General features: G+C 39.1%; 2 protein-coding genes across 2 annotated transcripts; both read right to left on the bottom strand.

Moving 5' to 3' along the window:
* Positions 1 to 806: 806 nt before the first annotated feature.
* Positions 807 to 10,622, bottom strand: LOC129259560 (tubulin alpha-8 chain-like). Its single transcript, XM_054897838.2, has 3 exons — positions 10,392 to 10,622; positions 5,689 to 5,837; positions 807 to 5,285 (listed from the first exon to the last, which is right to left on the bottom strand). The coding sequence occupies exon 3, from the start codon at positions 5,199 to 5,201 to the stop codon at positions 4,299 to 4,301; it is 903 nt and encodes a 300-aa protein (XP_054753813.2). The 5' UTR covers positions 5,202 to 5,285; positions 5,689 to 5,837; positions 10,392 to 10,622; the 3' UTR covers positions 807 to 4,298.
* On the bottom strand, positions 5,503 to 11,100 carry LOC135153974 (uncharacterized). The gene is made up of 4 exons (XM_064098968.1): positions 11,083 to 11,100; positions 10,392 to 10,626; positions 5,689 to 5,837; positions 5,503 to 5,514 (listed from the first exon to the last, which is right to left on the bottom strand). The coding sequence occupies exons 1-4, from the start codon at positions 11,098 to 11,100 to the stop codon at positions 5,503 to 5,505; spliced, it is 414 nt and encodes a 137-aa protein (XP_063955038.1).
* Positions 11,101 to 12,632: the final 1,532 nt, after the last annotated feature.

Consider the following 12,632-nt stretch of genomic DNA (forward strand, 5'->3'; position numbering starts at 1 on the left):
GTGATCTCGACATTCAAATGCTCATAACTTTCTTATTATTCATTCAATCTTCCTCAAACTTTCAACAATATGTTTCTTTGATTTTTCTCTTCGATATGGATTCAGCTGGTTTCAAGGGTTTCATTCTCCTTTAAAGGGATACTCTTGGCTGAAGATATTTATATCTAAATAGAGTCAAATTCACCGAGCAAAATGCTGAAAATTTCATCAGAATTGGATAACAAATAAAGTTATTGAAATTTAAAGTTTAGCAATATTTTTTTAAACAGTTTGTGGTGTCATAATGAACATTCCTTAGGTGGGCCGATGATGTCACATCCCCACTTTCCTTTTTCTTATGTTATTACATGAAATCATAATTGTTTCCTTTTTTCAAACAATGTGTAAATAAATGCCGTATCTCTATTAATGAAATAATGAAATAAGTTGCAGCAATAAATAACCAATGCTCTTAATCAGTTGTCAATCCAATTGTTTTAGTTCTTGGTAGAAAAAATTTGAATAGACCTTATTTCACATAATAGAATACAAAAGAACAAGTGGGGATATGACATAATCAGTTTGCTTATTGAATATTCATGAAGACATGCCTAGAACTGTTTCACCGGAATAATGCAAATCTTTAAAATTTAATAACTTTGTTATTTGTTATCCGATTTTGATGAAATTTTCAGCATTTTGCTTTGTGAATCTTACTCTATTTATTGAGATATGAATATCTTCAGCCTGGAGTATCCCTTTAATTACATGTACACAGTATTCAGGTGGCAATCTGGACACAAGTGCTTGATACAAACGATTTTTTTATGACAAGAATTTATTATTCAACTACCAGCATACATATAGCATATATCTTAGGCACATAAACATATCTTTCTTACCACAAATTCTGCATTTCATTTTTACATGACTCGGGACAAAAAGCCAATGAAAAAATGGATCAATCTGGCCTTATCAGGCGCCATCGCAAACATTGGGAAAAATTGGGCTTTTTTTAAACAGACATTCTAGCTGATTGATGGACAGGAAGTTACGCTACATCGTAACTTGTCATGTTTCCTTGAATATTCATGAGGCATAGTCTGACTAAATAAACCGTGTTATATCGTCATTCCCTTAGATTTATTCATTAAAAAGTTATGGCTACGGTATACTGCCCTCTGGCGTCGGGTACACAAGTACTGATGGAAAAATATTACCTCCCGACTTCAACTGCAGCTCAGAATAAGTGATTAGCTGAATATCAAATGAAAACTGAATGCAGGATTGTTTTGTTTGTTCTGTTTTTTTCCATTCTAAAGTTTGGTATTATTTATGGTGCAACATGATGATGATAATGACTGAACCGATTTCTGGTCATTTCTTGCCTTGTAGCTTAGCTATCTGGTATCCATGTACTACTTATAAGCTATTATCAATTAATGACTCAACAGCACAATGTGTCCGGGAGCATTTTCATCAAACATCAACGGGTGTCCGAAACAAGCTGGCATATCTGACAACTATCATTTTTAATTGACTAAGAATCAAATGTATCTGAATGCCACTCTGCCAGCTGTCAGAGGACGGGTCTGTGCATTCCTCGTCTTTTAGCAGGAATGCCACTAAAAAAAGGCTTGTTGCGTCTTTTCCTAGCAGTTTTCCTGCCTACCCCATTTTGTTGTCTATGTATTACATTGTTTTGTCTTTGTCTAGTAATGACGTGTGAGAGCTAGTAATGAAAGACCGCTTGCAAGATTCCCGCCCAAAACACAGGACTCTGCCTTTTCACAAGGTACCCAACTTATCGACTTTAATGAAATGGTTCCCAGTTTGCAAGCATCAATTTTTGCAATGAATGTTCTGCAAACTTTCTATTGGCGAGAACATCAATTTCATGCATAGAATAGAAGCATATTGCGTAAAAAGTGCCGTTTTTTAGTATTAAAAAAAGCGACGTTAATTGCTATAATCATTGTACTCGCATAAGCATTTTTACCCCTTATTTTAGTTCTGCCTCGAAATTATGGGACATGTTATGTCCACCTCTTGCATTAAACTTGGTTTGCATAACCGTGCATCAATGTTGAAGAGTTAATTCCTCCTTCTTTTTTTAAAGAAACAATTTTAGAACATTTCATATCAATATTTTCAAGCCAAAACAATTACACCTTCACAAAAAGTACGAATTTACATTTGTTTTAATTAATGATGACATCACATTATTGCATTTGATAATTTTCAATTGGCAAAAAAGTATCACCTTACATGCACCGAAACTGAAAAATTATGCCGAGCCTCTCAAATCTAAACCTTAGTAAAGTGATCGTTTGTAAACTTACATCAAAACCGCATCCATCAGTTTTCACTTCATTGGCATGAATTAATTGTCTAACTATTGAGCAATAAAAAATAAAGGAATGCCATTTATGCGACAATAATAATCGTCATTTTTTTTATATTCTTCTTAACTTCGCTTACAATATTATACTACCAGTAAGGCCCGTAACACAAAGGTTAGCGATCAATCGTTAAATGAATTGGCCTATCAAGATCATCGTTGCATGCGCATTTTGCTCAGTAGACTGACAAGGAACCAATCTGAATTGCTCTTCCAAATTATCGGTTAAGTCACGCCAGCCACACCGACTCCACCCAGCGGCTCCGTAACAAAAGACGAGCTATCAATCGCTAAATGAACTGACAAATCAAGATCAAGTTTACACGCGCAATAGGCGAAAAATACTGACGAGGAACCACTCAGAAGTGTTCTTTCATAATTGCTATTCATCGCTAAACTTTGTGTTACGGTGCCCAGATCAGCTCAGAACTCTTAACCGTTGGTTTGGTTTGGTTTGGTTTTATTCACGATTAAAAATGCATAAATATAAACAAAATAACATTACATAATCAAATAATTAAAAAACAATATAACAAATTAACAATATAACAGTAATGAAGCTTACAATGCAGAATCGTAGGGATAGACCCGTTTCAGATTGGCTATTAATAGCCAACCTGTTCTTCCCCGGGGTCTGTTTGGAAAGGTCTGACCGACTCGATGGATTGTACAGGGGAACAGTTTAGGAAGTGCTTTCTATAGTAAATCAAAATAAATAAAAACAAAAACTAGCTACTATAAATAAAACAGTTACAAAAGCAGCATTTCTCTCGAGCACAACCAAAGGTGATTAAACTGGTGTATCAAAGGAATGCCTTAATTTACAAATCATAACTTGCGAAATGTCCTATCAAATAGCAACACAACATTGTATTACTTATCTAATTCCAAGCAGTTTATAATAAAAACAAAATCATTTCAGATCATCAATTATAAAAGATGAACAGATCCATTGAACCATATTTTTCAAATAGATTTTTTTTTTTTTCCAATTATATTTTCATGTACATTTTTCGTGATTTGATCAATTTTCATAAGGTTAGAAATGCAAAGAAAGTTTAAGGCAACGGAAGAAACTTCACTTTGAACTCAACTCAACATGGTCATGTTTAGTAATATACATCATTTTTTAACATTTTGGGTCATGTTTCCCAACCGAATTTTCCATGAAGCTATCAGAAACTGAAAACCGGTTCAACATTATATCCATTGAAGTAATGTTTTTACTCTGCAAAAATATTTCGTTCATCAAAACATTTCGTTGTATACCGATTGTATTAGTACTGTTTGCCAAAGTACTTTTGAATAGCTTCCTTCCCCGTTTATGATATCACACTTTCTGGCAGAGCAATGCAACGACACCCACTCCCTGTATGTTGCATTTAAACAAAAATGAGGAAGGGTTTTGCAGAACGGAAGATTCACGTAGCGGGAAGTGAGCTGTTGGTTGTATTTCCGTCAAGGGCTTTAATTATTTCAATCATTCCTGTTCTATGTTTTTTAAGATCATGAATATGTTAATGTATAGTTATTTCCTGGTGGAATATTATCGATATACCAGTGTACATTTATTCATTAACAAAACTAAGAATTGAGGTGATATTTCCGATTCGAGAATAAAATAATACTGAGCAATTCCGTAAAAATAATCTTCGTACAATAGTTTATTGCAAGATGGTTGAAGTAGTTAACATAACTACTTTTTTCCTCTTCAAATCTCTGCAAAAAAAGAGAGATCATAGGAAAAGGAATAAGTTCAGTATGTTGCAATATGGGAGCTCATAGAAACAAAGTTCACTCCAAAAGCTTGACGAAACAAAGTCTCAGTGAATGTTTTCAAGTACAAGATGAAATTATTATTCTTAGCTCTTATTATAGAGTTCTAGTTCTTCTTTAAATTAAAGTTCTTCAAGTGAAGTTAGTACTCGTCTTGGTCATCTTCGTCGGCTGCGTCATCGTCGACAGAGTCAACACCAACTTCTTCGTAGTCCTTCTCGAGAGCAGCCAGATCCTCACGAGCCTCAGAGAACTCTCCTTCCTCCATACCCTCTCCGACGTACCAATGGACGAAGGCACGCTTGGCGTACATCAGATCGAACTTGTGGTCGAGACGGGCCCAGGCTTCAGCAATGGCTGTGGTGTTGCTCAACATGCAGACGGCACGTTGCACCTTGGCCAAGTCGCCACCGGGTACGACTGTAGGTGGTTGGTAGTTGATACCGACCTTGAAGCCAGTGGGGCACCAATCGACGAACTGGATAGAACGTTTGGTCTTGATGTGCGCGATGGCAGCATTGACATCCTTGGGGACGACATCACCCCGGTACAGGAGACAGCAGGCCATATACTTGCCATGACGCGGGTCACATTTCACCATCTGGTTGACGGGTTCGAACAGAGAGTTAGTGATCTCGGAAACGCTCAGTTGCTCGTGGTAGGCTTTCTCAGCAGAGATTACAGGAGCATACGTAGCCAGTGGGAAATGAATCCTTGGGTAGGGAACCAAGTTGGTCTGGAACTCTGTTAGGTCAACGTTGAGGGCGCCGTCGAATCGAAGCGATGCGGTTATGGATGAGACAATCTGGCCGATCAGACGATTCAGGTTAGTGTAGGTGGGACGCTCAATGTCGAGGTTTCGACGGCAGATATCATAGATGGCCTCGTTGTCGACCATGAATGCACAATCAGAGTGCTCAAGGGTGGTGTGGGTGGTGAGAACAGAATTATAGGGCTCCACCACGGCAGTAGATACCTGGGGCGCGGGGTAAATGGCGAATTCCAACTTGGATTTCTTCCCGTAATCGACGGAGAGACGCTCCATAAGAAGAGAGGAGAATCCTGAGCCGGTACCACCACCGAAGCTGTGGAAGATGAGGAATCCCTGAAGACCTGTACATTGGTCAGCCTGAAAAAAAGAACGATATTTTAAGTCATCCCTGTTACTAAATGTCATTCCTCAACATATCATTTTAATCAAGTTTTATGGATGTTTCCTTTCGCCGTTTAATTCTGACCATGATGAGACTTTTCCATCCCCTTCCACATAGCTTTTTTATTTCCTTAACAAGCGTTATAAACAGTAAAGAAATAACTATCATATTTAACAAACTTCAGTTCCTTCCCTAGTAAACTACCTGAGAGACAGACGCCATAAGCCAAATGATCCAAAATATCTCCTCACGGACACATGGAAGCAAATTTATTCATGTTTGCACTGCGATTTTTAAAAAATGCCATTGAAATCGATTTGAGAAGAATAACCTTATAGCAATGTATAAAGAAGGGAATTCTGGACATATATATCTCACCAATTTCCTGATCTTATCCAAGACCTGGTCTACGATCTCCTTGCCGACGGTGTAGTGACCACGGGCGTAGTTGTTGGCAGCATCCTCCTTGCCGGTGATCAGCTGCTCGGGGTGGAAGAGCTGACGGTAGGTACCGGTTCGAACCTCGTCTAGAAGATGGAGAGTAAAGATGAACGTGTGGTTAGAATGGTATTAATATGTTGACTCCTATCATAAGTAACCATGGTAACGTATACCACTCGTTTTTGTCACTATAGACAAGCTTTGTTACCAGCATGTTTTTTTTGGTCAATCATTAGTATACTTTTTTGGATTTATTAATTTTATTATACCCCTTCATTCTCTCAATTCATGCCTTATGATAGCTTTTATTTTTTTTTACATGGAAGATGTTCACCTCCCCTTGACATTTTCATTCGTATGCACATGGAGGAACAATCAACATCCCCATTCTTCTTCTTCTTCTTCTTCTTCTTGTTTCCCCCTCTCTCCTTGTTGCTATCATTCTCGTACACAGCATCCTCTATCTATCCATCTCTCAGTAAACATATCATTTAACATAGTCATCACTTATCGGTCATTAAATACTTCATCGCGTGAGACGTGTTTATGACACAACGCACGGCGCTTTCAATTGACAATCATGTCATTCATGAAGTCGACAAATCATTGACATTTCTATTTCAAGAAGAACATGGTGGAACATGAGTCAGCTGTTATAGCACGTGACGACGATTGTGAGTAACATGGTCGCCAACGTTGGTTTGGTTGACGTGGAGGAGGTTAGATTTCCATGGAGAGCCCCTCAAACGATTGCAATCCATCACGACATTTGTGCAAATAAGAAACTTGGGGAGGGTGAAGATTTGAGACGGGGGGGGGGGGTACAAAATAGATGACATGAGGCGAAGAAGTTGAGAGCATGTATGCTTGGCGGATGGAGGCACATAAAGGATATACACAGACAGATGGAGGGCCCTTATACAAGTTTAAGTTCAAGTTTATTCAAACCAATCAATCAAGCGATATATTACAAAGTTTGACCAACAGAAATGTAACATTTGGGACCACAAAGAAGCAGAGCTTGACGTATGAAAAGGTCCCCAAAAGTATGTTCTGAGCAGAGGGGAGTGTGGAAAGAGTATGAGAGGGGGAACAGATGTATACAGAGTCTGACGGGAATGTGAAGATGGTTGTAGGGTTACATTCGAGAGACAAATAAGGAATCGACCCGGTTAAAGAAAATGATTTTGAGGGAGACGCGGAGAGGATGTATTGTGAAACGTCAACCCCCCCCCCCCCGCCTGCCCCCCCCCCCCCAGTTTTCATTTCTGAACATGTTAATTATTTCTTTTTCACCATTTCTCTATGTAATTCCATTCTCTTAGTCAGCGCGCTATCATGGTTATCTTCAATTAATAATATTGGCGTCCGCAAGCACTATGTAGACGAAACGAAAATTGCCTTTATCACTTTGACCATGATGACGACGCTTATCAACTTTCTGTAATCAGTATTCCAAATTGGCAAAAAAATAATTAGCTTTGCCGTACTGGAGGTAGATTCTTACTAAACAATGGAATTGAAAACAAAATGAGAAGGAAAGACAACTGGAAGAAAGCAAGGGGCAGAAGAAAAGATAAGATAGCAAGATAAAAGGGGAACTTGAAATGGTCACAACAAGATGAGGCAAGGGGTGTAATACTATTAAAGCTGTGAGCTGGGGTGATAGGGTCATGGGATGACTGCAGTGGGGCTTGTACCACTATTTAGGTGCAACAGGAAATAGAGAAACTTGTATGTTACACATACTACAGCCAAAGAAAACACTACATCATAAGTTTGTATTGGTATGGCGCCGCGTTTGCCTGGTTGCATGGGAGCTTATTTAGAGGAATGGACAGGGGGCTGAGAAATCACACCATAATGATGGACACGATAAGATAAAGCTGAACCAAGGATAGGTGAAAACAAGGAAAATAGAGTTGATACTGAAAGATGATGTATATAATTGATAAATGATTCCAATATGTTTGTGAGACAGAATGGACAACGAAGAATGGGATAGGCCAGTACACTAATAGCCTCTCCCCGAAACCATGGAATCCTCTCCTTCAATAAGGAGGCTTTGCTAGCTCACTTTTCAAGACCGACGCCCCTATAAAGGCTATAATAGGCCTACTCCATTCTTGACGCCGAGTATACATGGAATAAGAGCTGTGGAATATCTTTCAACCCCTCATCTCGCATTATCGCGAGAATTCGGTCGCAATATATTAGATTGCATGGTAAGATTCGTTATGAATTAGGATCTCGATAAATGCCTTCTTCAATTACGAGGATGTAAACAGAAGTTTATCCTCTGAAACCCATCCCGATTGCACTTGTCACCGCGATATCATTCATCAATGGTTTTGGTTTGATGGGTGGTGCGAGGATGGCGTCTTGGTTTTTTTTTCGAAAGAGTTTATTCGTTATCTTTCTGTTATGAATGACTAGGCGCTATTTTTTTGACAGTTGAAGATAATTATGGTGGTAACCGTCAGGTATAGGATAGAGTGGATGAGTATGAAGATGAAAGTTTTCACGACAAATCAATGGAGAAATATTGTACCTCATTCACCCTGCGCCGTCACCAGCATCCTCCCCCCCCCCCCCCACCGGCTTTACCCCAACTCATAAAAATATTTCTCCAAAACCAATTCACTTTTTCAAGTTTCAAAATGAATGTGAAACTTTGATATTTTCCTGATAGACGAAGGATACACAGCTCTATAGATCAGAAAGGAGAGTCAGAGACGTGGGTGGAGAAAGTTATGAAATATTGTATGAAGAAAGGTAAAGAAGGACAAAGAAATGGCAAGAACAAAGAGACCAAAAACAAAAATGAAAGAGAACTGAGAAGTAAACAAAACCAAACAGACGCGAGTTGAGAGCCCTGTTTTCACGCTGTTTTCTCCCCAAGCCCCCTAAGTATGACGAGTACAAAGTATGATAAATCCTTATGGAATGGTTGGAATGTTGCCGGTCGAGATGAAGGATCGACGCGACCCGACTAGACGCACTATTGCCCGCAGACGATATCCCAGTTTTATTTTGTTACGAACGATTATCCCCTTGGCACGCGCCAAGCATCAATTATCAATTTGCATTTCCGATGTAATGCGGAGCTGTCAAGTGCCATAAATTCGAATTCGTTGTCGGGCCCTGCCTTGATGAATGAAGCTTCGGTAGCTCCCTCAACATGTCAAAGAAAGTTCGTGATGGAACTTGGTGTAGATAACATCACATCTGGAGTCGCAGTAAATATGGTTAATGTTGTCTGAATTCGCAATAAGGACTTGGTCTGCACCAGATCCGCAGTCCCGCAATAAATAGTCCGCGCCGCAAGCGTAGCAGAGCGGAGCTTCAAGATTAGGGATGGCGCTGGTCTGGTGCTTAGCAGCGTCAAAATAACACCGGTCTGGACCTGCATGGCTATTTTAGCACGCGGCATTCCAAAAATTAAAAATTTACGACTTAGCTGGTCTACTGAAAGTGGTATGAGATGCAAGGCATGGATCATGATACCGACCAAGTAACGACATGATGATACTCTAGATATTAAACAAAATGCAATACTATTTCAAAAATACCAGTCAGAGTTTTACTGGAGTTTCGAGTCACATCTTTGTGATTCAGTTCTAGTCATTTTGATCAGATTCGGGTCATTACCCAAATTCTATCTCTTTCCACAAGTTTGACTTCTGTCTAGACAATATCGTTTGCGATCTGACTGTAACGTTCCCGTACAAAGCAACTCCCTTTATCACCACTATCTTATTTATATCGGCGGTGGTATTATAGGACGGTCGCTATGAGAACGGTACAAAATGACGTTCTCATCTGTCCTTATAACTACCGTCAGCATTTCGAAAACTCCCTATTACCACTATCACATCTATATTGACGTACTTTTCTTAACGTTCTCATACCAACCGTATAACTACCGTCCTCTTTTCGATAACTCCCCATTATCACCGCTGTTCTCATCTATATCGACGTCCTTTTCTTATAGCTCTCATACCGTCCGCCTTTAATAATAATCACCGTCCTAGTCTCAAAAACTCATTATCATCATCACTGTGAACATCTATATTGATGTTGACCCTACTTTTATTATTATTCTCATACCATCCTGAAGTACCGTCCTCGTTTCAAAAGAACCCTTTATCACCACTGTTCTCATCTATATCGATGTCCTTTTCTTAACGTTCTCATACCGACCGTCCTTATAACTATACCGTCCTCACTTCGAGAACTCCTCGTTATCACCACCTCTTTATCGTGTTCATACCGACCGTACTCAAAACTGTATAACCAAACCTCACAATTCTCATAACTATCACTATTCTACCATTACTGCACGAGACTAGCACCACCATCTTCACCACCAACAACTTTGCCATCATCTCCATTCTTCCTCAATATGCAAATTAACCAACATCCCAAATGCCACAATGATATATGTGATAGGTGCAACTTCACCCCTTTATAGGTGCATGTCTGCACCCTTCGTTCTAGTAGGGAGCAAAATTGCACCTTCAACGTTTTATTTAAATTTTTAATAATTTCCATTCGTATTGGCCATTGCTTAAGTTGCCAAGCTGTACCATTTTTTTTCTTAAAATGTTGAGTCATTATCAAATAGTAGTTGGCCTTACCGATGACGGTCGGCTCGAGATCGACGAAGATGGCACGAGGAACATGCTTTCCTGATCCTGTCTCGCTGAAGAAGGTGTTGAAGGCCTCATCGGTCGACCTTGAGGAGGAGGAGGAGTCTTTCCCATTTGGAAGATATCCATCAGGCTGGATGCCGTGCTCCAGACAGTACAATTCCCAGCATGCATTGCCAATCTGACATCCGGCTTGGCCAACGTGGACAGAGATACATTCGCGCTATTTGAAAGAAAGGGGGTATATAAGAAAAATATGAGATGTTAGATAATTGGAATCTAAAAAAGTGATTTCCAGAATTTGAAGGAATCATGGTAATTTTTGTTTGAATCAGTGATTGTTCTTCTCGATAATTTGTTACTTTACGTGATTATTCATTTTTATAATCGATATTTAGGTATACATCATTACAGGTCAAAAATGTAGTCACAAAATTCTATACAATGGGCGGGGGGTATCAGTATGTATACAGGCTTTTTATTTTACAATGGTAAGCAGGATTTTTTTTCACAAAAGGATACTATGACATTAAAATATCTTGTAATAAAACAAATCATAAAGGTGATATTCTTTAAATGACTACGGGGGGGGGGGGGTCAGACAGCAAAAAACACAATACGAAGAGTTGCAGCGTTTACCTATCACTGTGAGTGTCGAATAGCAAAAAAAAAATCTTACCGGATTTCCAACTTTCATAGCTGAAAACAAAATGATATATATCACCGGAAAATGATACAAAAATAAGACGAGCAATCCTCAACTTTTTCTTGAAGGTGTCAACTCTATCACCCTCATCTAATCAGCGACATTCAATCCCGACCGGATGCTAACATAATCGTTTATACTTCCTCAATAATTTCAAGATTAATAATTAATCAAAGAGCGGTTGGTTCAGCATCTCTATAAATATGTCAATCTACCATGAAATGGTTGAAGTCAAATATAGGTCGGTGATTATCCTCAATAAATATAATGGCAGCCAAACAGCTTTCCAACACACCTCGAATCGCAGCGTGAAAATAAATGAAGAGAACTTGGAAAGTTTCATATCTATATAAGGGTTGTTTTCGAGCGCAATATTTCATGTTGACGATAATATTATAGTTCCACATCCGTCTCCTCCAGTAAGCTACCAATTGGTCGTGAACCCCCCCCCCCCCTCTTCATCCTCTCGTCTCCGTGAAAGGTGTTGGAGTGAAAGCAGGTGTAAGGCTTTTGCGAGCAGAGATTTGGGTTGGAGATGGTACATAGTGGATAACACAAACATAATGGGTATATAATTATATCTTCTTTAGATATGAACTGACCCTTTTCATTCCATTGGAAGATTTCGTATAGTAGCCTATATGGGAGAGGGTCGTCTACCCCGCCCCCAACAGACCGAAATCCCATGAAATCGCCGCATCATCGGGGGGGGGGGGGTTAGGCAGCACTGGGGTTAGGAGGTGGCGGTGTCGGTTCATTAACATCCGACAAGACAAGTTGTCAGATCTGACAACTTAAATTTAAGGAGAAAGTTCCGATTGTTGCTGTCATATTAAACCCACAAATTTAAAAGGAAAATGGCAAAATTCAGCCTTCACATGGCATTTGATATGACAAGAAATCAAAGCGAGGACATTATTTTTTGTAGATTCCGATGACAATTCTGTTTTGTCAACGTATTATAACATGCCCAAGTTGCCCCACCCCTTCGGCTCTCACTGAATTTCAACGATTGGAATAAAGGGCAAATTTCACCGACCATAACGCCCAATTACTCGGAGAAAGGCCCCAGGTGGGCCCTTGATCTCGCCTCACACCCCATGGTGTCGAAACCATTTGCACTTCCGAAACACGAAAAATAAATGTAGGGCAAACGTGGGATTAGAAGAAAATTTGATTGAAGTCGTCACCACATCTTGTGAAGTGATGTCCATCAAATTTTGACAGGCTTTACAATTCTTATTTTGTTTCGTATAAATTTTGATAAAACTTTGACATGTTTTTTAATAGCACTTTTCCCGCCATGAACATTCGAGGCCGATCTAAGAGATATTAAACTTGAAACATTGAATGTTGATATATTAATTTCTCTTCTAAAATGACATCGAGAGAAAAGAAACATTAAATTATGACAACTACCGATAATTTATGTAAAAAATTGATGTATGTACCAATAACCTGATTATTCGATGTATAAAAGATTTATTTATCAATTAATATTTATCCTAATATTACTTTGAAGA

The sequence above is a fragment of the Lytechinus pictus genome, chromosome 4 (genome assembly GCF_037042905.1).
Source record: "Lytechinus pictus isolate F3 Inbred chromosome 4, Lp3.0, whole genome shotgun sequence".
NCBI lineage: Eukaryota > Metazoa > Echinodermata > Echinoidea > Temnopleuroida > Toxopneustidae > Lytechinus > Lytechinus pictus.